The following is a 24,819-nucleotide window of genomic DNA, read 5'->3' as shown; positions in this document are numbered from 1 at the left end:
AACTCAACAAGATACGGTAAAAGACTCTGCTGCCTGTTAGCAACCACATAAATCACACCCTCCAACATTTCGCTGATGACACTAGGGATGTCAGATTGTTATTATTATTTTATTTACTATTTATCCCCCACCCATCTGACTGGGTTGCCCTAGCCGCTCTGGGGGCTTTCAACATACAGTGGTACCTCGGGTTAAGAACTTAATTCATTCTGGAGGTCTGTTCTTAACCTGAAACTCTTCTTAACCTGAGGTACCACTTTAGCTAATGGGGGCTCTCGCTCCTGCCGCCGCCGCCGCCATGCGATTTCTGTTCTCATCCTGAAGTAAAGTTCTTACCCCGAGGTACTATTTCTGGGTTAGCGGAGTCTGTAACCTGAAGCATCTGTAACCAGAAGCATCTGTAACCCGAGGTACCACTGTATATAAAACATAATAAAACATCAAGCATTGTTTTTTTTTAAAAAAACTTCCCCATACAAGGCTGCCTTCAGATGTCTTCTAAAGGCTAGTTACTTTTCTCCTTGGCTCAGTGGTCGCATAACTCCATACCCGCCAACATTTTTCTGATGAAAATAGGGATGTCCTAAGGCAGGGGTGCCCAAACTTTTTCCAAAGAGGGCCAGATTTGATGAAGTGAACCAACTGAGGGGCGGACCGAATTAGACCCCCGAAACAGACTTTGGACATGCCTGTCCTAAGGAAAAGCAGGACATTCTGGGATCGAATCAGAAACCGGGATGGCTTCTTTAAATCTGCCACTGTCCCTGGAAAATAGGGACACTTGCAGATATAAGGTTATCAGTCCCATACTGGAAGGCACATGAATGATCTGTGGAAGGGTTTGGAAGGCAGACTTTTCATCTTTCTGGAATCCCCCAAATAGGATGCCGGGTGACCTTGAGCATGCGAGGCAGATCAAGATGCCCATGCTGGCAGAGTGCCTTCTTCCCCAGGCTGTGTTGTGTCAGTTGGATTACTCAGACACACAACTGTGACGTGGGGTGGAGCTGAGGGTCTAAGCTCTGCTGCAGCATCTTCCCTGGGAGGAGGTGAGCAGTCAGATTAGAAAGGTGAGAAAAGCAGAGAGAGAGGCATTAAGCTGGGTGGCGACAGTGCACATGCATGAACCACAGGCTCTCTTACGCAGAAGGGCACACATGCCTTCCCCGTTTCCGTGATACAGGAGTGTGAGAGGATAAGCTTGGATGAATTTTATGCATGTTTGTTTTAGGGCTCAGTTTTGGAACTGCTATGCCTAGTCCTCTGAAGTTCTGCACGCCAGGGAATTTGAGTATTAAGTCCTAAATCTGCATTCCTCTTTATGTAATTAATACGTTTCATTGTTTAATTGATTGCTGATTTCTCCCCAAGCCATAAAGAACTCTTACCAAAGTGTGGTGTAGTGGTTAAGAGCGGTGGACTCGTAATCTGGCAAACCAGGTTCACTTCCCCGCTCCTCCACATGCAGCTGCTGGGTGACCTTGGGCTAGTCACATTTCTCTGAAGTCTCTCAGCCTCACTCACCTCACAGAGTGTTTGTTGTGGGGGAGGAAGGGAAAGGAGAATGTTAGCCGCTTAGAGACTCCTTCGGGTAGTGATAAAGCGGGGTATCAAATCCAAACTCTTATTCTTCTAGGAAAATTCATTATATTGGATGAGCAGTATTAAAAAATGTGTAAGCAGATTATATTATATACAGATTGCTAGGTGTTTGAAATTCATTGAGCAGTATTTTACCTTTGAAAACAAAACAAGAAACCCCCTCTGTTTGGTGTGTCAAAAACTAAATGATCTAAACATAGTTATTTTCTGCATGGTTCCATTTCTACCTGTCATAGGAGCCAACTCCTAGGGGATGAGGTCCCTCCGTCCCCCAATAAAATACTTGAAGGGACTGCCCCCCCATGTTTATGGGCATTACCATTCAAATTACGTGTGTGTGCTGGGTCTTGTGATCTACCCCCCCCCCTGCCCCAACTTGTATTCAAGTTGTCACCTCTGTTACCTGTATAGTTATGGAAAGTATAGTATTCATTTGTTTCTATCCCTGCTTCTAGATGGTGCCTAATCAAATGATAACCTAGCACAGACCGATTAGTTTTGCCAGGCAGGATAGAAATTCAAAAATTAGATAATCTAAAAATTAGACAACCCAAGGTTGAGAAAGGCTTTATTTATTTATTTAAAACAACAAGGGCTTTCCTCCTATTCCGAATGATTTATTCATTGCCATTTTTATCCAGCTTTCTTGACTCTGGATGTCCCATGTGCTTTGTTATTTTTAGGAAATGGATGGTTCTGATCCGATTTATATAACTCCTTTGTTTGAATGCTGGCAATAAATAGGCAGATTACTTCTGCTTAGCAAATAGAGTTGTCAAAGGAGCGTTTGTGAGTTTACCCCGTATCGACATATCAGCAACTGCAACTGAAGCTACTGTATGAAGAAATCAGGAAATAGATGGAGACCTAAATGAATATTTTAGTGCAGGTTTGTGGGAAGAAAACCTGGAAGGAAACATTAATCAGAGGCAGACAGAGCTGTGTTTGTGTACAAAAGTGCAAATAATATATAACTGTTAAAGGCAATGGCGTAGACACCATGTATTCAATGCATGTGATGCCCTCCCCAATAATTCTGGGAACTGCGGTTTGTTAAGGGTCCTAGGAATTTCATACTCTCCAAGTGTCCCTATTTTCCAGCGACATCCCTGATTTAGAGAAGCCGTCGCGGTTTCTGATTTGATCCCGGAATGTCCCGCTTTTCCCTATTTTCATTGGAGAAATGTTGGAGGGTATGGAGTTACTGGACTCCCGAGCAGTCTGAAGGCAATCTTGTATAGGGAAGAGTTTTTTTAAAAAAAAGTTTAATGTTTTGTTATGTTTTTGTATCTGTTGGAAACTGCCCAGAGTAGTTGGTGCAACCCACTCAGATGAGTAAGGTATAAATAGTAAAATTGTCATTATGGAATGGGACGTCCCTGTTTTCATTGGAGAAATTTTGGAGGGTATAGCTCTGGTGTGTCTGCAGCCTTTACTTTCAAAGAAATCTTGCAGTTTTGGTTAGGAACCTACTTAAACTCACACTCTCGCCATCTTAGAGAGAAATTTCACAACCAACACTTGCTATTTAGGGGTGTGGGGTTATTATCGTTGTTGTAGTTATTATTATTAGCAGTCCTTTTTTTCCTGGGCGTGTGTGTGTGCATGCCCCTAAACATTTTGTGAATCTTTGTACTTTTGTCCATTTACTGTATTTAATTTTCCCGATTTGAACTATAAAATGGTGATAAAATGATAAAAATGGTGAGTCAAAATAAGAGTACCCCTAAACATTTTTTTAGAAAAAAAGCACTGGTTGTTGCTGCTGTTGCTGCTGCTGCTTTTAAAAGATACAAAGCAACAGTTCCATTCCATCACTTCTGCCTCACCCCAGGAACGCAAGAAACAGCCACAAAGTACAAAATCCCACGCCGCTTGTTGTCTCCCCCACCTCTTCTCCAGCCTCCTTCCTCTGGCACATGTTTGCATTATCAAGCCATTCCTCTTTCCCCTCCCTCTCTTCCCTCTCACATGCCCTCCCCTTTTTATCCTTATCTGCTATCGGCAGCGATTTGCCATCTTATGGTATTAACTTTTCAGACACAGGGATACATGCCTGCTGCACACAGCTTTCCACGCCCTCCCAACTGGGCCTGCCACTTGCATCTTCCTCCCATCTCTCTCTCTATTCTCCTTAGCTGTCTTTTAATGACAGTGGAGTATCCAGAACAGCAGAAGAAAGGAAGCAAGTTCTAAATATAGTTCTTAAGCAGGGCAGTAAAAGTGACAGTAATTCCTTTGCCTCCGATAAGAAGATTGAGGTAATACAGCTGCAGAACAAAGCCACGGAAAATGGCTGCTGTCTTGTGTGGATAAACCCGAAGATAAGAAATTATACAGCATATTCTGTTCCAGGTTGGTATAACGTTATATTGCTTGCACCCCCCTTTTTTTAGGGGAGCTTGGAGAGTGATTGTTGTGGCACAACTGGCTTGTGTATACATTTCTACTGCTGCTTTATACAGTGATGGTGTTTTCTGAGTGAGATGAAAGAATTCTACCTCAAGCGATTCAGCTGGTCAATGACAGCTTTTAACTAGGAGCTGAGCAATTCCTTGCAAGCTCAGATAGTGAGAAGTTTCACAAAAGGACCAGGAGTCTTGCTGAACTTGCCTCCAAAGAACCTGGATAATTATTATTATTATTTGAAGACTTTATATGGTACTTTCAGAACCACAAGCTGTCCAAAATCATCTGTTCTGGGAAAGGATGAGAGGACTCCAAAAATAAACAGGCTGCTTATTTTATCTGTTTGTTTACCCCTTCCAGAAACCACTTCTGACACCAGTGACCCTCTAGCAGCATTTTCACAGCAAATTAGGGACTGATTTCTCTATATTAGAGAAATATATTCTCTCCTTCTTTTACCCGTTCCTTAAAATAGATTGAGTTTGCATGCATAGCTCTCTTGGCACTTGCCTTTTTGAAATAGTGAGCAATGTAGCCCCCTCTTTTCTGTAGTTGCTATTTTCACATTACATGTTCTGTTCTGAAACCCAAGTCCTTTTTATAGGTTTTTGATTTAACGTTATCCATTCATTCTCTAACATGGTCATGGTGAACTTTCCTTTAGTTGCTGTTGCTTTTTGCGTGCTCAGACCCAGAGACCACCCCGCTAAATAAATTCACACTTGACTCAAATTTTGGTTTGGTTTTTGGCAGAATTTAGGCCACAACTTTCTTGATTACAGAAAGTGAGTGGTTGCATAGGCTCTGGTTTAGCTAGCTCCCTGCACCCTTGCAGGCAGCGCTGACCCAAGGCACCAGCATAGGTCAGCTAAGGGTGAACACCTGGATAGGCGGAAAGCCAGGAACAGGCTATGTCCACCACCCAGATGTCCCCCTGGATTCAGGCACAGGCACAACCCCTCGCAAGAGTGGGGGGTAGCCGTGGTTCCCCCTGCAGAGCTGGCAGGATCAGCGCCCCAAAAGGGCTCTTTTCGGGGCGCTGATCCTGCTGCCCCTACTTGCAATAGCAGGCTTGGTAGGTACCCTTCCCCTCTCTCTCTTTCTCTCTCTCATTCTCTCACCCCCTTCCTTCCTTCCTTCCTTCCTTCCTTCCCTCCCTCCCTCCCTCCCTCCCTCCCCCCCTCTCTCTCTCTCTCTTTCCCTCTCTCACACCTTCCTTCCTTCCTTCCTTCTCTCCCGCCCTCCCTCAGTCAATGATCAATGGTCTCGTTATACAGTAGAATTTGTGTTTATACAGTAGAATTTGTGTTAAATTGCTGTTTTAGGGGGTGTTTTTCATTGTCTGGAACGGATCAATCCACTTTCCATTACTTGCCGTGGGAAAGTTCGCTTCAGGTTAAGAACGCTTCAGGTTAAGAACAGACTTCCGGAACCAATTAAGTCCTTAACCTGAGGTACCATTGTCTTCCAGACATAGGGTTCCAAAATTTTACACATCTAACAGTTAAACTTCAAAGAAGGTATTCTGCATCCACCTCAATTCCCTGCAGTCTTCATTCTAATGTGTTTTTAACGACTCGTATTTATATAAACTATTTCTTTTGCTTTGTTTTCCAGTTCGGCTTCTGGTTTTATGCAGCTCAGATGATCCACTCAGAGAAACGTGCAGAAACTCCAAGGATGAGGGAGAAGATGGAGAAAGCTGCAGTGTTGCGTAGCCATGAAAATGGTGCGACCCATTGATTTATTCTCTTTTTTAAATAAAAAAATAGATGAATGTAATAGTAGATACGTATTCCTCTTCTTTTCACTTAAATCTGTGCAACTGTATACAAACTAGAAAGCCTGTTGCCTGTTTGAAAATATATGCCTATTTTAATTGAAATGTTTACATCTGTTTCAAAAGGCCTAATGGCTAGACTTGAGACTGAGCTCAAAACCCAAAGGAGAGTTCCTAGGCAGTCTCCCAATCAGCCACTGGTCTGATCAGATCGGCTTAGCGTCAACAAGATAAATTCATCATATGCCTTTGGACCTTTGTATGAGACTGATATCCCAATGGGAATAATGCAGTTTCTTTTACATTGGTATTTCAGCCAATGTACTTTAGATATTTATATTGCTGCTCCATTGCGTTTTAATCTGATGTAGTAATTTTATGGCTGATGCTTATTTTAGAGGATTGTTTTATTCTATGAAGCTGTCCTGCGGGCTATAAAATATGTAAATATTTAAAGAGAAATTATGTTGATGATAATAGCTGAGAAATGAAAAGAGAATAAATTCTGCTTTGTTTAGATTTAGGCATAGAGATACAAAGTCCCTAACTACCTAGGTGTTTCATCATCTTATCCTTTTTTTCTTCTTCTAAAGTTAACAACTAATAAAGATGCCTTCAGAAATTAAAGGCAATGTGACAAATCCACTACTAAAATGTTTATAAAATTGAAATGCTAACTTATTAACAAATCATGAAAACCTGGGTCTAGGGTGCCCCTGCCAAGTCCAAGGAACACCCTTTTATATTTCACAGTCTCAGGCTTCAAGACAGACAGCATTAGCAAAGCGGTCCAATAATGACATTCTTCTCCCCATGTTTGTCACTGGGTCTGCCCCGCTGGTGAACAGCCACAGAACAAGAATCCTTTGGCTCTTGCCTTTAGGCAAAGCTCTAAGCTTTTTGTTACCTAGGAAGACAAGAAATACACAACCAATTTTCAGCTCAGTTTGGAGAAACCACTTGAAGCATCCACTGTGTTGAGCTATTTCAATTGCTTTTGTTTGATTTGATCATTGCAAACAGCCAAAAGTTTGTCGATTTTGATAATAAACCTGCTTTGCAATGGGGGTTCGATTGCAGCTGTAACTTGGGTGTGGAAATGATGCCATCAGCAATAACGCATGTTGTCTGTGGGCTAGGTTTATCGCATGTTCTGTCTCTGGTCCTGCATGAACTGAGTCTGTTCTATAAGAGGGATGTCAATGGGGTCGGTGTCTTGTATGACCTGCTGAGATCTCCGTGGCTTCAGGCTCTCTTGAAGGTAAGATCTCTTCCAGTGTGAACAAAGTCATTCGGCAGCTGTTAGTATATAGAAATGGACTATACCTTCAGAACTACCCATTTCTTTCCAATGTGGGGGTTGAGGTGATTAAATCAATGGAAGGAGAGATAATGCAGCAATAAATAATCATTGCAGATCCTTTCTGTAGATGCAAGTATAAATTACCGTACTTTTCTGTTCATAAGACTAGGGTTTTTTTACTTAAAAATTATGTAAAAAAAACACTGGGTTGCCTTATCACGGGGCAGTCTCCCCCTATTTTATTAAATTGGAGTTCCTAAAAATAGGGGGCATCTTATACACAAGAAGATATGGCATTTTTCCCCCTGACATAAAATACAGAAGGATCCTTAAGCCTTCTCAAAATGATCGAACCAGCTTCCTGCCTGCAAACATTTCCCAAACCTGGATGTTTCCCATTTAAACGTGAGAGTGTTAAGATGATAATAATAATAATAATAATAATAATAATAATAATAATAATAATAATAATAATATAATAAAAATAATTTTATTTATTTAGTTAGTTAATTATTATGTACACCCCACCCATCTGGCTGGGTTTCCCCAGCCACTCTGGACTGCTTCCAACAGGAGATTAAAAATACAAGATAGAGTGCCCTCTGATATTCACGTCCCACCTTTTAAACCCACATCCTATTTGATAGTTTCAGGAGATTTCATAATGATATCGGCACTGTAAGCCGTATATGAGTATACAGGTAAGTGTTGGAGACAGAGCTCTAAAAGAGGACACAAGCCTCTGGGAAAATCTATGGACAATTTGGCTACAATTTGGTGACAGAGGAAAATCAGGGGCACGTGAGCAATGTTACAAGATTTGTTACATATTACTATGTTGTGGCAGTGGTATCTTTCACCTTGAGCACTTCTACTCCTAGGTTTATGAATGTCTTCATCTGTATATCAAAAGAAGACCAGTTCCACTCACACCACAGGCACGACCGCTGACCCATGAGGTGAGATTGCGAGATTAGATTCAGACTCAAGTCACTGGAAAGGAAACTAACCCAACAGCTCAATGGGCCTGGGCTTTATGCTCAAAGTTAATGAGCTCCAGAGAAGTAGCATGACAACGTGTGATTTGATTTTCTCCATATTGGTGATCAAATATGATCAATCTATGATTCAGCTGCTAACAAAAAGATGGTGCTCTATAGATTTTCAAGATGAAATTAGTCTTCTTTGTGTCACCTTAAGGTGGTGGAGTTGTTGCGTGGAGTCCAACAGTCTCCAGAGGTTAAAGAGCTACGGCGACTTCTCCGAGGACCACACTTCAAGGCGAGTACTGGCCATGAAATTACTCAGCATTAAAGGAGAAAGTTTAGGAGTAGAACATGGTTGGGTTGTTAATATACAACACACTCAGCGAATATGGAAACTACTTAACCTTGTAACCAAAGGAGATTTTTAATTTAACGCTTATCTGTCATGCCCTGCACTTTTTTTGTGATGGTACTGACTTCCATGGAATACCATCACTCTTCTCCAACGACCCAAAAAAGACCATATCTGATATTTGGCAAGCAGATAGCATGCTAAAACTGGGAGGCCTCACTTCAGATCCCTGCACAAATAGTCCATTATCTGTTAGTTCTCCTTTTGTAAAAGAATGATAACTAGAAGGAATGTTGTATGAAGACAAGATTCATATACCAGGTGAGGATCACCTCCGGCACATCAGCTTTTGGGCAGAATGGAAAGAAACAGATGACAGTATCTGGATGCAAAGATGATGCTAAACATTGCTTGCCCATTTCTTCTTCTTCTTCTTCTCCTCCTCCTCCTCCCAGGCCTTACTATCTGCTCATGATACGGTGGCCCAGAAGGACTATGAACCAATCCTCCCACCTCTGCCAGATAACATCCCTGAAAATGAGGAGGCAATGAGAATAGTCTGCCTAGTGAAAAACAAGCAGCCCCTTGTAAGCTGGCATTTGATTCTAAACTTGTGCTGTTAGCTTAAGCAACTTTTTTCCCAGATTAAAAGGACGGCTTCACAAATGAACACGAGCTTTAAAAATATGAGAAAGGAGTAGGATATGCCCGTGAGGTAGTTTTCATGAGGAACAGATTTCACTGTGTAAGAATCCTCCTTCCCCAATATAGTGCTTAAGAGAGCTTAGGCAGCGCCGCAGTGATCAGTGTACAGTGGTACCTCAGGTTACAAACACTTTGGGTTACAGACTCTGCTAACCCGGAAGTAGTACCTCAGGTTAAGAACTTTACCTCAGGATGAGAACAGAAATTGCGCGGTGGTGGCGCAGTGGCAGCGGGAGGCTCCATTAGCTAAAGTGGTACCTCAGGTTAAGAACGGTTTCAGGTTAAGAACAGACCTCTGGAACTAATTAAGTTCGTAACCAGAGGTACCACTGTGTAATGTGAATTACAGTGGTACCTCCAGTGGCACACGGGATCTGTTCCAGAGCTCGGGTCGAATCCTGAGGAATTCAAAACTGGAGGTGCCTGTTCTGTGCATGCATGCACGGTAGAACCCTTCTGTGCAGGGCCGTCTCAAGCATGTCGGGCGCCCTGGCGCCCTGGTGCGCAGATCGCTCCGGCACCCCCGCCCCGTTTCTTGCCGCGGCTGATGGGCTTCCGCGCGGCTTTGCCACGTGGCGCCCCCCCCCCTGCCGGCCTGGCGCCCCGCGCCACCCAGCCTACCCCTAGAGCCGGCCCTGCTACTGCGCATGTGTGGGCGGCGAAACCCGGAAAAATACTTCTGGGTTTGCCGAGTTCGCATCCTGAAGGATACACAACCAGAGGGGTGCGTATCCAGAGGTACCACTGTATTTGCTTTGCTTTCAAATACAGAGAGGTGTGTATCTTTCCCTACTGTAAGAAAGTTGTTACATCTGCTGAGCTTTGAGGGCAGCCTTGTCGTGAAGCACTAGCCTGGTTGTCATAGGTGGGCAGGGAATTCCACGTGGAAGCCAAACAGGCTGCCTGAGAAGAGAATCCAGCTGCTCCTCACCCAGCTTAGAAATGCGATGGGCTCTCCACGCAGGAGAGACAGAGCCGGGGGGGGGGGGGCTAGAAACTTGTGTAGGCTTATTAAAAGGCTGTTTCGGGGATGAAGTAAGCTAGAGAAGAAAAATGATATGGTTAGAAATGTTACAGAATATACGTAGGAGGTGGAGACACTGAGGAAATCAAACTTTGTCTATTGCATATTTTTCCCTTACAAAAAAGACGGTGCAGTGAAGCGTATTATTTTGCGTATGTAATGTAAGGTAATTAAAATTGTTTCATGATACATAAGTAAAAAGAATACCAGCTGGTAGCAACATCTGATATTGATGGAAGGAGTGTGTGTGCATGGAATGAGGATTCCAGCCTTAATGTTTCTAACAAACTCTCACCATTTGCAAGAATATTTAAATAGTTGCTGAATTCTTTGTTTCTATTTCATTCACTTGTTCAGCGATATTCTCTCTCTCTCTCTCTCTCTCTCTCTCTCTCTCTCTCTCTCTCTCTCTCTCTCTCTCTCTCTCTCTCTCTCTCTTCCACCCTAGGGTGCCACTATTAAACGTCATGAGCTAACAGGAGATATTACCGTGGCAAGAGTAATCCATGGTGGATTGGCAGATAGAAGTGGTAAGATGAATTCTAAAATACACAGCCAGGAAGGATTGGTAGTTTGGGGGTGATTTTTGTGTGTGCATGTGTTAGGTTCTGTAAATTGACTCCTCGGCCAATATTGCCTCGTATATGATCATTGAATCCCCTTGTCTAGAATTCTGTCAAAGGATGCAAGCATCCCTCAGAAGGGCGGAATATTTTTGTCCCTCCTATTTTCTGGCAGAACTCTCAATGCCCTCTTTTCTGTCATAGGGCTGTTATATGCTGGAGACAAACTGGTCGAGGTGAACAGAGTTCCAGTGGAAGGCTTGGAGCCAGAGCAAGTAATCCACATTCTGGTATGATATGGTCATTTTTAATACCTTCCAACGAGAACGTCAAAAAGTCTTAAGTTGGTCCATCCATCCCTGCATCTTTGGCACTCCCCTGTAGACCCATTCCTTCCTATTTTTTGTGAACTTTGCAAAAACAGTGCATGGAAGATTTGCATGGAAACGGTTTGCAATTTTTATTTTATTTATTTATTGTATTTTAATATTTTGCTGGAAGCTGCCCAGAGTGGCTGGGGAAACCCAGCCAGATGAGCAGGGTATAAATAATAAATTATTATTATTATTATTATTATTATTATTATTATTATTATTATTACACCATCTTCCCATAAAAACATGCAGATTTCATTGACGTTTTCTCTAAAATATGCATTTGAATGCATTTCTTTAAACATAACATACTTTTGCTGTTAATATTTTGTGGAATGGAACTGCATCGAAAAATCTAGAAAGGTGCATCATCCGGCCAATACTTGCCTTCTGATCTGCAAGCAGGTCCGGGAACATCAGATCAGATCAGTCCACGGGGAAAAGCAAACACCAGACCTGGTCTTGTGATACCTTAAAGGTTCATGCATGTTATGCTGAATTTCAGGATATACCGTATTACATACACACGAACACACACATATGATATGGGGGGGGGGGGGGTTGTCCGCAGGAAGACATCAAGGAAAGGAAATGCAGAAAAGTCCAGTTAATGATTGCGGTATTAGCTGTGGTCATTCACAAAAAAAATCCAGCTGTGTTGGTACCAATCAGCACATGCAGTGTAATTAAAAATCCACTGACACAATTCAGACACAACTGATTTTTACCCTGCTATGTGTGTTAAATTAGATTGCCGGTGCCAGGGTGTCTGTTGTTATCAACGCAGTTGTTTGCAAGGACAGCGCTCAACCCGAATACCTGGACATCTGGTTGATTTGCAATGGTGCTATTGCATTAAATTGTAATGATTAAAATGTAATAATTAAACTGAACACCAAAAATCCACAAGCCCAGTTTTCTTTGCAAACAAAATGTTTATTGGCCCCCATTGGCAAGCCCACACAAGTTAATTCAGATGAACCTATTAAAAACTGAACTGTTCCCCACCACCCCCATGCACAATAAATAGCATTCTTCCTGGGTTCTTTGGTGACGTGTTACTAAAATCTCCAGAAATGTCACCTAGCAAACAAATTGCATAAATGTCAGAGGCCTCGGGGGTACTTTAAACATTTTATTTGGATCCTGCCTATCTGCTCAAAATGGTTTGCAGTTTAAAATACTGGCTTGCAATTCAGTGGGCATGCTACAAAACGGAAAGCAGGGCAGCATAAGCAAATTCAGGTATCATGCCCAGTGCATGGCTCTTTTCTGAGAGAGGAGGAGTCAGGTGGCAGCTGCCTCAGTTCTCCTTTGCATGCACCCAGGGGGAATGTCTGCTGCTCAAAGCCTCTGATTATTAGCCCCGATAAGCAACAATTATCGCTGTGAACTTTATTAATCCTGCCTTCACAGAAGTGTCTTTTTAAAAATCTAGAACTGTTGGTTTGGGTGCTGAAATACTATGCATTTGGCATTCTTGCAGGCACTGTCACAGGGAACTATTATGTTCAAGCTGATTCCAGTTTCTGATCGGCCAGTCAGCAATCAAACGACGGTAAGATGTGTTTATTTCTTCAGGTCTCTGTGGCTGCAGAGAGTTAATCAAAGTAAGTGTGGTTAATCCAGTTTATCCCAAAAGGAGAACTGGTACTGTCAATTCAACTCCCATTTCTGAAAAGCCCACAAACAACACCTGGGGGCAATCATGCTATCCTGTTCCCAGCAGCTAGTATTCAAAAGGACGATGTCATAATTTGCTCCATCTAAGGGCTGTCAAATCTGTGCTGCTTATAGAGACATGTTACAGTGCAACTGTTAGTAATCCGGAAGTATACAAAATCTTGAAGGCTCACTGGCTTCTATATGAACCTGACAGTTTATGATATTCAGGAACAAAGCTCTGGTGTTCTGCCAGTTTCTGAGTTGCATTTGGTAGGCATGAGAAAAAAGGCCTTTTCTGTGGCTGTCGCATACTGCAGAATTCGGTCCCTGGAGAGGCTTGCCCATTGCCGATTTTCAGGTCTTTCAGACAGGTCTTTGACCTGTAAGATTGTTTATTTCATGCTCTCCCCACTGTCAAAGGCGGATTTAGGGTCGCACAGCCAGTTTCGCCGCACTGGGTACCAAATTTTGACCTCGCACAGGGCGCTGCTGAAATTTGAAAGACCAGATTCCACCCCGATCCTGTTTACATTGTTCCTGTTTTATCATTGTCTGGCTTGGATAGGAAGATAGGAAAGCTGCCTTGTATTGAGTCAGAGCATTGGCTCATCTAGCTCTGTGCTGTCTGCGCTGGCTGGCAGCAGCCCTCCAAGGTTTCCGACAAGTAATAATAATTTGTTATTTATACCCCACCCATGTGGCTGGGTTTCCCCAGCCACTCTTGGTGGCTCCCAACAGAATATTAAAAACATAATAAAATATCAAACATTAAAAACTTCCCTAAAACAGGGCTGCCTTCAGATGCCTTCTAAAAGTCAGATAGTTGTTTATTTCCTTGACATCTGATGGGAGGGCGTTCCACGGGGTGGGCACCACTACCAGGAAGGCCCTCTGCCTGGCTCCCTGTAACCTCACTTCTCGCAGAGAGGGAACTTCCAGAAGGCCCTCGGAGCTGGACCTCAGTGTCCGGGCAGAACAATAGGGGTGGAGACACTCCTTCAGGTATACTGGGCTGAGGCCGTTTAGGGCCTTAAAGGTCAGCACCAACACTCTGAATTGTGCTCAGAAACGTACTAGGAGCCAATGTAGATGTTCCCAGCTCTTCCTGGAGATGCCAGAGGTTAAACCTGGGAGCTTCAGATGCTCTTCCACTGAGCTTATGGTCCTTCCCTTACACACAGCAGCCTTGAACACAGTTCACAGACAGATGGGATGTAAATATTTACAATAAGCCTTCTCTTTGGTTGTATCAGCTCTATGTGCGAGCGATGGCAGATTACTGGCCCCTTCAGGACCCCGCCATTCCATGTGCTGACGCAGGACTGCCGTTTAAAAAGGGAGACATTCTTCAGATTGTGGACCAGAACGATGCCCTGTGGTGGCAGGCGAGGAAAGTTTCTGACCTCAGTGCCTGTGCTGGGCTCATCCCCTCGAACCACCTTCTGAAGAGGTAAGAAAAACTAATGCCAGCTGAAAAGAAGGTGGCTGTGTGGCTGAGTGGGGATTCAAACCAGAGTCTACCTAGCCCTAATATGACACAATAACTCAGAACCTCCCAAACGGTGTGTCACAACACAATAGTGTGTCAGCTGCAGGGTGTAGGTGTGTCATGCAAACACTCCCCGTGCTGGAAAGGGGTGAGTTTAACCTCCAGTTTGCTGGCAAAACTGAATTCCTGTGTCGCAAAATGATGCATGTCTAAAAAGTGCATCACCAACATGAAAAGTTTGGAAAGCTCTACCCTAACCACCACAACATAGTGCGTCTCTCACCTCTTGCAACCTGTGTGATTATGCAGCAGCTGTGGATGACGGGCACAAATCTCAGAATATAAGATTTCCTCCTGTGAACAGGTGGGAAGAGTGATGCCTCTTGTAAGAAGTGCCTGCTGGCTGTATACAGAGGCCAAGTGTCACTGCCTTCTTCACCAAGAGTTTTGAATCTGCTAATCCAGGCCAATCAACAAACTAGTTCAGCCTTGTCTGATTCCTATAGATACTTTATTGGGAAACAGGGGTGCCAGCTTGAATAAAATACTGGGGTGAGGGCTAGGTAAGCCTCACCCTGGATAATTGATCACATGACATGACACACACGCCCATTTGAATGGGAATTCCCCTTAACTTGTAGGGGGAGGCCCCCTCAAATATTTTACAGGGAGGGGGGTGGAGGCGAAGGGACCACAGCCCCAAGGAGTTGGCTCCTATTTTGGGAAAGGACCTCAAGGGAGGGGATTTGCTGTATAAATCATAATGGTGCAGAGTGAAGAGGTCTGAGCAGAAATTTCTTCTCTCCTGTATCCTGGGCTGATAGGGCAAGGGTAGCAAGTTGCTATTTTGTGTTGGATCCTAGCATTCAGAATAGTATAAACAAGAAATGCGGTTGTTTTCCAGCATATGAGGATGTGTAGGCAAAAGGCGGGTAGGTTCTTCATTTGGTTTCCTTTCCTGTTGCTTTGTGCTTCTTTGAAACATAGGGTGGAAGGTGCAAGTTTTCCATCTTCTTATCATTCTGGAGCATGGGGAATAATGCCCTGTCTTAGGTGGGATCTATGGAAACTGCATTTATTCTCTTTTTAAGGAAGCAGCGAGAGTTCTGGTGGTCTCAGCCCTTGCAACCCCACACCTGCCTCAAATCAACCATACGTGAGTAGAAAGATCCTCTGGTTATGAATAGTGGGTGGGGAAGCTTCTCTGATACTTACTTCATTTGCTGTATGGCCTCCACCATTGACTAGAGCACAAATTAGACCACCATACATTGAGGGGCAGTGACAAAACCCATAGGGTGCATCTAGCTCAGTACAGTACAGTACCTTGGTTGACAAATGCCTTGCGCCTCGAACGTTTTGGTCCCAAGCGTCAAAAACCTGGAAGTGAGTGTTCCAGTTTGCAAAGGTTCTTTGGAACCCGAACGTCTGACGGGGCTTCAGGAAGCTCCTGCAGCCAATCGGAAGCCGCACCTTGGTTTCCAAACATTTTGGAATTCGAACTGCCAGCAGCTTTCTGGAGTTTCAGACAGGGGGAAATCCCAGCCGTGGAAGATTGAACCAGCGAACTTCTGCTTGTAAAGCGGTTGCTGAGTTATGGTTCTTCCTAGTATATTTTCATCTGTTGGAAGCCGTGTGTGTGTGTGTGTGTGTGTGTGTGTGTGTGTGTGTAGAGCAAAAGTTGTGGCAGTCTCCTTAACTCTACTGTTTACTTTCTTTTTAATTTCCTCCATGGATTTTCTGTGAGTAGTAAGTACTGTGGAAGAAGGTAAGCACAGGCGTCTGAATGTCATTTATTTCCTTTTACATATTCCAGGCAGTGGTGCAGTCAGGTAATTTTCATCTCTAGACTGAATGGTCTTATGGAGGAGAGATCGTTAGATGGTAATGTACACAGACCCTCCAAGTGTCCCTATTTTCCAGGGACAGCCCCGGATTTACAGAAGTTGTCCTGGTTTCTGATTTGATCCCAGAACGTCCCACTTTTCCTTAGGACGTCCCTATTTTCATCAGAGAAATGTTGAGTTATGCGACCCTGGAGCCAAGGAGATGCATGCCTAAAAAGTGCATAGAACCGTTAGAAGACTTCTGAAGGCAGCCCTGTTTTTAAATGTTTAATGTTTTATTATTTTTATATATGTGTTGGAAGCTGCCCAGAGTGACTGGGCCAACCCAGTCAGATGGGCGGGGTACAAATAATAATATTATTATGGAATTGGATGTCCCTATTTTCATCGGAGAATGGTTGGAGGGTATGGTGAACATTTACTTTGAAATGTGTCAAGCCAGCCTTGTTTCATTTTGTGGCCCTCCATCTCCTCCTCCTGCTCTTCCCTCACATTTAAAGCCAGATTAAATCTGCACTTTTGGAAACAATCTGAGAACTGAATCACAGCTACCCTTCAGTATTTGCACTTATCTGAATTTTGTAGTGTAGTTGTCCAACCAGACAATGCATACAAAGCTGCATACATTAGGAGAATGTGTGCATTAAAAACTGAATATATTAGTGAAAATGACACACTAAAATGCATTCCGTTAGGAGAAATTGGTTGCAAAAATGAGCACATTTAGTAAAAGCTGCATACAAAAATGTTTGTTCAGAGAAAATTGCAGTGAAATGCTGGAAGATTTTCATGCGGATTAAAAAAAGGGCAAACTGCAGAAATACAGGGAACTTTAAGACTCAGTTTAAATTCCAATTTAAGATTGGAAGGGTGAGCAACTGAGAAAACTGAAATGGACTGGTTTTTCCATCCCTAGTGAAATGTAGCCTCACTTTAAAAGAAAAGAAGACATACCTGTTAATGTTCCCCACAGCTGCATTACACCATGGTACAATATTGAAATGCCAGAGAAAATTTATAGTAATTGGATCACTGGTTGGATTAGTGATTGTTTCTATCATTGTCTGAGGTTAAAAGCAAACAAACCTATGGCCTGTTTTTGTTTCTGCTTGCCTTTTTTTTAACAACAAACAGAGGAAGACATGCAGATTGATGAGAAGTGCGTAGAAACAGGTAATTGACTTTGGGCTTGGGTGGGTGGTGGTTGTTGTGCAAAAGGGACCACAAACCTGGGTATAAGTGAAATGCTCTGTTAAATTATCTCTGATGGAATATGCATAAGAAAGTGTGTGTTTTATTTTTTTTTAATGTGTTATCATTCTGATTTTATCAACTGATGCTCATCATAAAGATAACCAGCAGGAAAAGTATATGTTTTGTAAGGAACACTTGATTACGCTGTTTAAGCCTCTCTTGTGACTGTTTCACAAGTTAAGTCTCACAAGCTAAAAAGCTTTCTTCCCTATCAAGCCATTTTTTGAGCTTATGAATATTATTTGTACAGCAAGGAAAATGGGCCCTGTTTAATTCAAATGGGCTGAAGGATTAGCATTTCCCTGTTCCTCTGCAGATCTAAGTAGGCACATGAGTAGTCATAGTCACCATTTTTGTTATATAGGAGGCACATACCTTGCAGATGCTCCACCTAAAGGATGTCTTAAGTTCTCCTGCCTTGCTTAAAACGTATGGAGAGTGGCAATTCTAAGAGTACAGTACCTGGATAAGCAGAATGTGGGTTGGTGTGACTTGCATTACTAAATATGAAAAATGAAAAAATGAAATTGTCCTTTGAGCGGGGAGCCTCATGCGAAACAGCATCTTCTGACCTGCTTGCTCACAAATGGAGAAGGGATCAATATGGGTTGGATGCAGAGTTTCAACAAGCAGATGTTTTGGCCTACAACTCCCATGATCCCTAGCTAAGAGGACCAGTAGTCAGGGATGATGGTAATTGTAGTCCAAAACATCTGGAGGGACGAAGTTTGGGGATGCCTGCTCTAGAAGAAAATTTCAACCGATTCCTTGTGCACCTTGAAAGTTTCTCTACAGGGTTGGAAGAGTAAGGGAGACAGCATGAATGGCTGCAGTGGAAAGGATGATTTGATGAAAATCAATCCTGCCTTTCTCATGAACTCCTGTCCCTTCTGTTTGTGAAAGGGAACTCTGGGAACAATCCTTTGAGCTAAGGATGAGTTCAAGCAGACTCTCTGAAATTGGCCAAACTTGCATGAGCATGGACAATGGGGACTGTAGCTCTGATCTAATATGCTGAGTCTGTTATTCCTAATTCAGTGGGAAATGTTTCTAGTTCAGATTGTTCAGTGAGAGTGAATTCGGAGCATTCCTCTTAATATCAAAGCCACCACCAATTTTACAAAGCCATTTCATATTCATTCTCTCTCTAGATATAAAGCCTTGGAGGGCTTTGTATGTTGCGATGAATGGCGTTGCCCAACACTGAATCAAAATATTCTGGAACTCTTCTTTCCCCCCCTCCTTTACTGGGGCTGTAACAGCTGTGTTGGGGATGCAGTCTGGATTGAAATAAGTGTGGGGCAAGAGGTTTAAGTGCCGTGTCCCCTCAGTGCCGCTGCTGCAATCCAATTTGGCGCCCATTCCCACAGCACAGTTGCTTTTAACTAAAAACAAGATCCAATTATGGCCCTGCCGTGTAATGTGCACTTTGGCCCCTAAGCGCAGATCAGAGGAGGAAATGAGAAACTAAGTGTGTCTTGTTGCTGTGGGGTTGGGAAGACCTTTCTCTGATGGGGTGGGTTTTAATTATCTTAGATGAGGATAGTACTGAAATGAAATGTATTTGCTATTTTTGCTCCCTGGATGACTTAAAAGACGAGGAGACTTTTGAGTCTGGTAAGTATACGTCTTTTGGCAATTTTGGTTGCTGACTCTACTTTAAGCATGTGATGGAGGTGATCAGTTTCATTTTAAAAGTGTACTGTGGGATGCATTTGGAAGGTTTTCTGAGCCAGATCTGGAGATTTTAATCACCAAAATGAAAACACATTTGAGACCTCTCCATGTTTGTTCAGTTTTGAATGACTCCCATACATACAGTGAAAATTGCTGAACCACACACGTGTTAGAGAGGACAGCTGGAAGATAATGAGATTACATTATATAAGTGTGATTGAAGAGCTAATCTACTTCATGGCCTCCTTATTACTCCTGATGATGGAGGAGGATCCCTTTTGACACTTGGATACTAGGATGAATTTGCACATTATATACAAAAGTAGGGCAGGTTTATGTGAAGCTTATCTGTCTGTAAACTGAGCAGATCAGGCTTAAAGCAACTGAGAACACCCAACAGTGAAATCATGCTTCCTTACCAAGCAAATCTTGAGAGCGGTGGTCCTGTTTTGTTTTTTTACATGGTTCAGATTGTTAGAACAAATAAGAAGGTATGCTTGAAGTCCTGATCCAGGACTGCATCTGCAGTGACTTCAATACACTATAATCCACAAAGCTGGGAGACTGATTTTCATAAGTTTTAAGGCAGCTTGTGGAGAGAACTCTGTACACACAATACCTTTAAAGCACATTCTTTCCCTCAATTCTGGGCACTGTAGTTTGTTAAGGCTTGCTGGGAATTGCAATTTTCTGAGGGGTAAACTACAGTACCCAGAATTCTTTGAGGGGGGGAACGTGTTTCAAATAGGCTTTAAAGCTTTGGCATGTCCATAGCCTAAGAGGTGAAGGATGCTTCATCCTGATTTATTTGTGGGGAGGTTAGATGATGTTACATCAAGCATCTTTCTCTCCATTCTCCATCACTTTCCTTACTGCAAAAAGTAAGGAAGCAAGTTTATTGTGCAAGACCTCTCAGTCAACTGCAATTGCACAACCCTAACTGGTATGGGATTGAACCCCACCTCAAAATAGCGCCCAAAGTTTAGAAGTCATGGGGATTTTTCAAAATGGTGAGATGTGACTTGAAACAGAGGACATCTGTTAAGAAGCATTGATAAGTGGCAAATGGAGGGCTGGGGCTTGAAGTGTTCACACCGACAGGGATCTGAAGCAGGCAGTCCCTGGAGAAAGATGGTAGATGTGTATGGTTGCTAGATATTTTGAATGTACTAGTAAGAAACGCTTGCTTTCGTACAAAGTATCTCTAGTCATATTGAATTATCTACATGTTCCACTATATTGCTTTGGGTGTGAATTTCACCGACCTAATTTTTAATATGCCCTCCTGTTTTTATTTTTTTATGCAACAATGCCAGAGGAGCTTAAAGAAGGTAACTTTGAATTTCCCCCCTTTTCCTCCAGATTCCAAAAAGTAGGCTGTTGGTCATTTCTTTATGGCTAGAGATGTCAGAGATTAATATATTGAATTGCCTCCTTCTAGTCATGACAGGTATATATGCAGAGAAATTATGGGATGGACCTGAGCAGGGACATGGATGCACACTTAGCAAATGTATGTTTACCAAATGATAACACATTTGTATGAACCAGGCATAGGCAAACTCAGCCCTCCAGATGTTTTGAGACTACAATTCCCATCATCCCTGACCACTGGTCCTGTTAGCTAGGGATGATGGGAGTTGTGGTCCCAAAACATCTGGAGGGCTGAGTTTGCCTATCCCTGGTATGAACTAAGCACTAGCCAACCCTTACGCAAGTTAAGGTTCTACAGAGCCTCTTTGGAAATATGAGGAAAGTTTTTGTGTGTGCGTGCACATGCTTTGACTATTTGGTGAGCATGTTAGGATGGTGGACAAATATATTAGCTCCTTATTTTTGCACCTGAGTGCTTCCATGGCATATTTGGTGTGTGGTCAGAAAATAAATACAGTCTTCGGCCAGTTTTTAACATGTAAAAAATTGTTCCTTCTTTCTTTCTTTCTTTCTTTCTTTCTTTCTTTCTTTCTTTCTTTCTTTCTTTCTTTCTTTCTTTCTTTCTTTCTTTCTTTCTTTCTTTCTTTCTTTCTTTCTTTCTTTCTTTCTTTCTTGGAAGGATATTTCAGGGCAACTTACACAGCCTGAGTCCTTAGAAAGAGAAGATGTCATTATTAATAGTTTTATTATTGCTCAGCAGGGCAATATTCACCAGGAGGTCCCAGGGCACTGACAACCATTTACAATTTTAAATAGCAGTTTTAATTAACTGTTTATACTAATAATTGTATTGCTTTGTTCTTTTTAAAAAACTGCTTTGAGGGGTTTTAATTTTATGCAATAAAATATATAATTAAAGTTCAGAATGAAAAACAGCACAAACCGCAGTCAGAGGAATAGGGTGGGTATTGAAAACACACGCATCTCAGGTGTCATATTGAAGATGACTGGTGCCTTCTGTTAAAAGAAAGAAAGAACTGAAGTTTGTTTAAAAATATGTTTATTTTAGCTAGTTAGATATTGCTTTAGTATCGGAATTTCTAAGCAGTGGGGGGGGAAAATAAAACAATAAAAACTAATCATAAAACCAAGCAATATCGATCAAGAGTAGACAGTCTCAAAACAGAATCGGAAGCCACATGGCTTCTGTAGCCCCATTCAGCTGCCATACTTTGGCCACTGGGCCCTCACCTAGAGTGGGCAAGCCAATTTCATAACAATTCTCCACCCGTGTGCTTTCTTTTACTTAGGCCAACCTAACTGACAATTTGGAAAGCACTTTTTTTATTTACCATCAACTAGCAAGCGAAGCGCAAATCGAGAGAGGGCTTTTTCTTAAACTGACGTGTGAGAGCAACTCAGGCGTATAAGAAACAAGAGCTTAAAATGTGCTGTTGTGAAGGGCTGTTGCGTTGTCGTTGTTTTTAAAGTATAGCTTTCTTGACGCTGTTTTCGGTTAGTAAATTTGGTCTCTTCCATCTTGTGGGTGGCACTTTTAGGCATTAAAACGATGCTAGCTGTGTCTTTTGTATGAAAAAAACAGGTAAAATCCTGCAGTTTGATAATCAGTCTGGCTTTTCATTATTTGTCTGACTTTTAAAAAAATGTTGCTTTTTTCACATTGCAGAAGAGGAAGAATTCAGTGGAACTGGCAAGCGGGTCTTCATTAGTACGTAGTTGTTTTGAGAGACTGGAGAATTGCTGTGTGCTTTTGCTGCCTGTGAAAGTAGTTCCTTGTCGTTGTATTTGAGGTGCATTCACCTTGTGCTTTCTTCCTGAATGTTCCTTTACTTGCTCCATCTTTGCTGCGAGGGAGATGATCATTTCAATTTTAGTGAAATCCCTAATACAGTGGGACCTCGACTTACGAATTTAATCCGTTCTGAATGCACACTCGCAAGTCGAAAACTTCGTAAGTTGAGTTCCCCATAGGAAAAGCGGTTTCCCATAGGAATGCACTGGAAACAGAAAAAAATGGTAAGTCGGGGAAAACCGCATCTAGCCGCGAACGGGTTTTCCATTCGGATGTCGGAAAAATCGTAAGCGCGCGGCCACTTTTTCGCTCGTAACTCGAAAACGTCGGATGTCGAATAGCTCGTAAGTCGAGGTCCAACTGTATTAGGGATCATTAAACTTGAAGTAAGATCTGAAGTCAGTTAATCCAAGTCCACTGCTTCATTTAAGCCTCTAACCAGCCACTCTTCTGTACAGTTCTGTTTTGTAGTAGTAGTAGTAGTAGTAGTAGTAGTAGTAATTTATTATTTCTACCCCACCCATCTGGCTGGGTTTCCCCAGCCACTCTGGGCAGCTTCCAACAGAGGATAAAAAATACATTAAAACATCAGTCATTAAAAACTTCCCTAAGCAGGGCTGCCTTCAGATGTCTTCTAAATGTCAGATAGTTGTTTATTTCCTTGACATCTGATGGGAGGGCATTCCACACGGCGTGCGCCACTACCGAGAAGGCCCTCTGCCTGGTTCCCTGTAACCTCGCTTCTCACAGTGAGGGGACTGCCAGAAGGCCCTCGGCACTGGACCTCAGGTTGAACGATGGGGGTAGAGATGCTCCTTCAGGTATACTGAAGGTATTCTTCCCTGCTAAGCCACCTCTCCAATAAGTTTATAGCTCTCGTGGTTCCCTCTGCCTGATAAAAACAGATGACTTTCCAGCAACTTCAGAGGCTTTTGACTTCAAATGGCTTAGCTTTTATTATGGGCTAATCAGGAAGACCCACTAGTTCCTGTGAATTCATTCTAAACCATCCTGAGAATTGCATTAAATGTTGACATAGCAGCAGTTGGAAGTGGTGCACAAGTTTTACCACCTCAGTGAGAACTGGACCCATGGATATCGGCCATCAGATCTAAGAACCCATGCCTTCAGGGAGAGCATAGCTCTGAATATCAGATGTTGTAGGTCAGAGATGAAAAATTTGTAGCCCTCCCGATGTGCTTGGGACTCCAGCTCTTACCCACCCCAGCCAGCATGGCCAAATGGTCAGGAATGATGAGAGCCCAACAACATCTGGAAACCCAGATGAATTGTAGAAATGGGGCGGGGGAGAGCAGCTCTCTTGGACTTGAGAGGCCAAACACAATAACGGTCTATCATTCTGCTAGGATGGGGAGTTTCAGGTTATGATGGGGGGGGACCATCTGAGGTGCCAGAAATACTGCAGGCTGGCCCTGCTAAGTGCCCATCACGCTCCTTCAGTGACCAGTGCTCCATTCTCCATTCTCAGCCGGTTTCCGGAGAAGTATGCGCCTGTGCCGCAGGAAATGTCGGAACAGCCACCTGCCATGCTACACCCGGTGCCCTAGCGGCTGCTACAGTGCCGCAGCAGCACCTTATGAAGAGGTGGTGAGGTACCAGAGGCAGCCTGGCGACCGAAGCAGATTAATTGTGCTAGTAGGTGAGTTGCAACAAGCTGCCTACGCAACTTACCTAGTTACACCCTATGAATAAGATGCGGTTGGTCTCAGGTCAACTCAGGAGAGGGAAGATTTGGGTTTCTTCCAAGGGAAATGGATCTTTTCATAATATTATGACCCTTTGCCCACCTAGTTGAAGGGTAATCTCTTCTGGGAAATGCAGTGCTCCAAGCTGGTAGAGGGTATAGCAGCATGAAGGACCTTTCATCCATTGCAAACAGGAGGCTTAAAGAACTCATAACTTCCCTTGAATTTGTACAAAGAAAGTACAGGCGCACCTTGGAGATAATCGTGAGTTCAGTTCCAGACCACTGCAATAAAACAAATATTGCAACAAAGCAAGTCACTTTATTTTTCTTTCCCAGTGATAAAATGTATGTTTACACTATACTGTAGTCTTATACAGCCAGCCCCCACTGGCTGCAGGGGCAGGGGGGGGGGAGCCAGCTCTAGCCCTAGTCCTGTGGCCAGAAGAGAGGCATAGTGGGGGGCTTCCTTCTCCTGGAAGCAGCCAGGCTGCCTGCAACTGCACCCGTGTCCTTGTAAGGAGCAATATATATATATATGAAAAGCAAGTGCTCACCAACACCTCTGCAAAGAAATGTGTTTCTCTACTCTTTATCTATATGAGGAATTGTGATGAGCATTACTGGTCATGTGAAACTACTCTTCTTCTGTTACAAATAGGACACATTGTACTGGGGACATGGTGCATTCATTTGACACTTGTTTCCTTTCTTGAAACAGGTCCTTCAGGTGTTGGAGTGAATGAGCTACGACGGCGGCTTATTGGTATAAACCCTCATCACTTTCAAAGTGCCGTGCCACGTACGTGACATTTTTCATGTATCCTTAATTCTAGCAGTAGGAGGAGAGCAGGGCCGTCCTTTCCATTTGGCTTAGTGGCGCGGTGCGCCACGGCA

The 24,819-nt window shown here is 43.0% G+C and overlaps 1 protein-coding gene across 1 annotated transcript in view; it reads left to right on the top strand.

Annotated features, from left to right (window-relative positions):
- Window positions 1–24,819, top strand: part of MPP4 (MAGUK p55 scaffold protein 4) — a 33,674-nt gene that overhangs the window by 1,434 nt on the left and 7,421 nt on the right. The window contains exons 2-19 of the mRNA XM_035137316.2: window positions 3,741–3,957; window positions 5,629–5,740; window positions 6,931–7,052; window positions 7,976–8,053; window positions 8,295–8,375; window positions 8,888–9,019; window positions 10,610–10,691; window positions 10,929–11,014; window positions 12,585–12,656; window positions 14,017–14,213; window positions 15,344–15,408; window positions 16,003–16,020; window positions 17,234–17,272; window positions 18,950–18,970; window positions 20,347–20,361; window positions 22,092–22,133; window positions 23,707–23,877; window positions 24,644–24,724. Coding sequence (XP_034993207.2) covers window positions 5,656–5,740; window positions 6,931–7,052; window positions 7,976–8,053; window positions 8,295–8,375; window positions 8,888–9,019; window positions 10,610–10,691; window positions 10,929–11,014; window positions 12,585–12,656; window positions 14,017–14,213; window positions 15,344–15,408; window positions 16,003–16,020; window positions 17,234–17,272; window positions 18,950–18,970; window positions 20,347–20,361; window positions 22,092–22,133; window positions 23,707–23,877; window positions 24,644–24,724 — 1,387 coding nt within the window. The 5' untranslated portion in view covers window positions 3,741–3,957; window positions 5,629–5,655. The remainder of the gene's footprint in view (window positions 1–3,740; window positions 3,958–5,628; window positions 5,741–6,930; window positions 7,053–7,975; window positions 8,054–8,294; window positions 8,376–8,887; window positions 9,020–10,609; window positions 10,692–10,928; window positions 11,015–12,584; window positions 12,657–14,016; window positions 14,214–15,343; window positions 15,409–16,002; window positions 16,021–17,233; window positions 17,273–18,949; window positions 18,971–20,346; window positions 20,362–22,091; window positions 22,134–23,706; window positions 23,878–24,643; window positions 24,725–24,819) is intronic.

The sequence above is a fragment of the Zootoca vivipara genome, chromosome 1 (assembly GCF_963506605.1).
Source record: "Zootoca vivipara chromosome 1, rZooViv1.1, whole genome shotgun sequence".
In the NCBI taxonomy this organism is placed as follows: domain Eukaryota; kingdom Metazoa; phylum Chordata; class Lepidosauria; order Squamata; family Lacertidae; genus Zootoca; species Zootoca vivipara.
The sequence above is the reverse complement of the archived record's forward strand: the minus strand, read 5'-3'. Positions and strand labels throughout refer to the sequence as shown.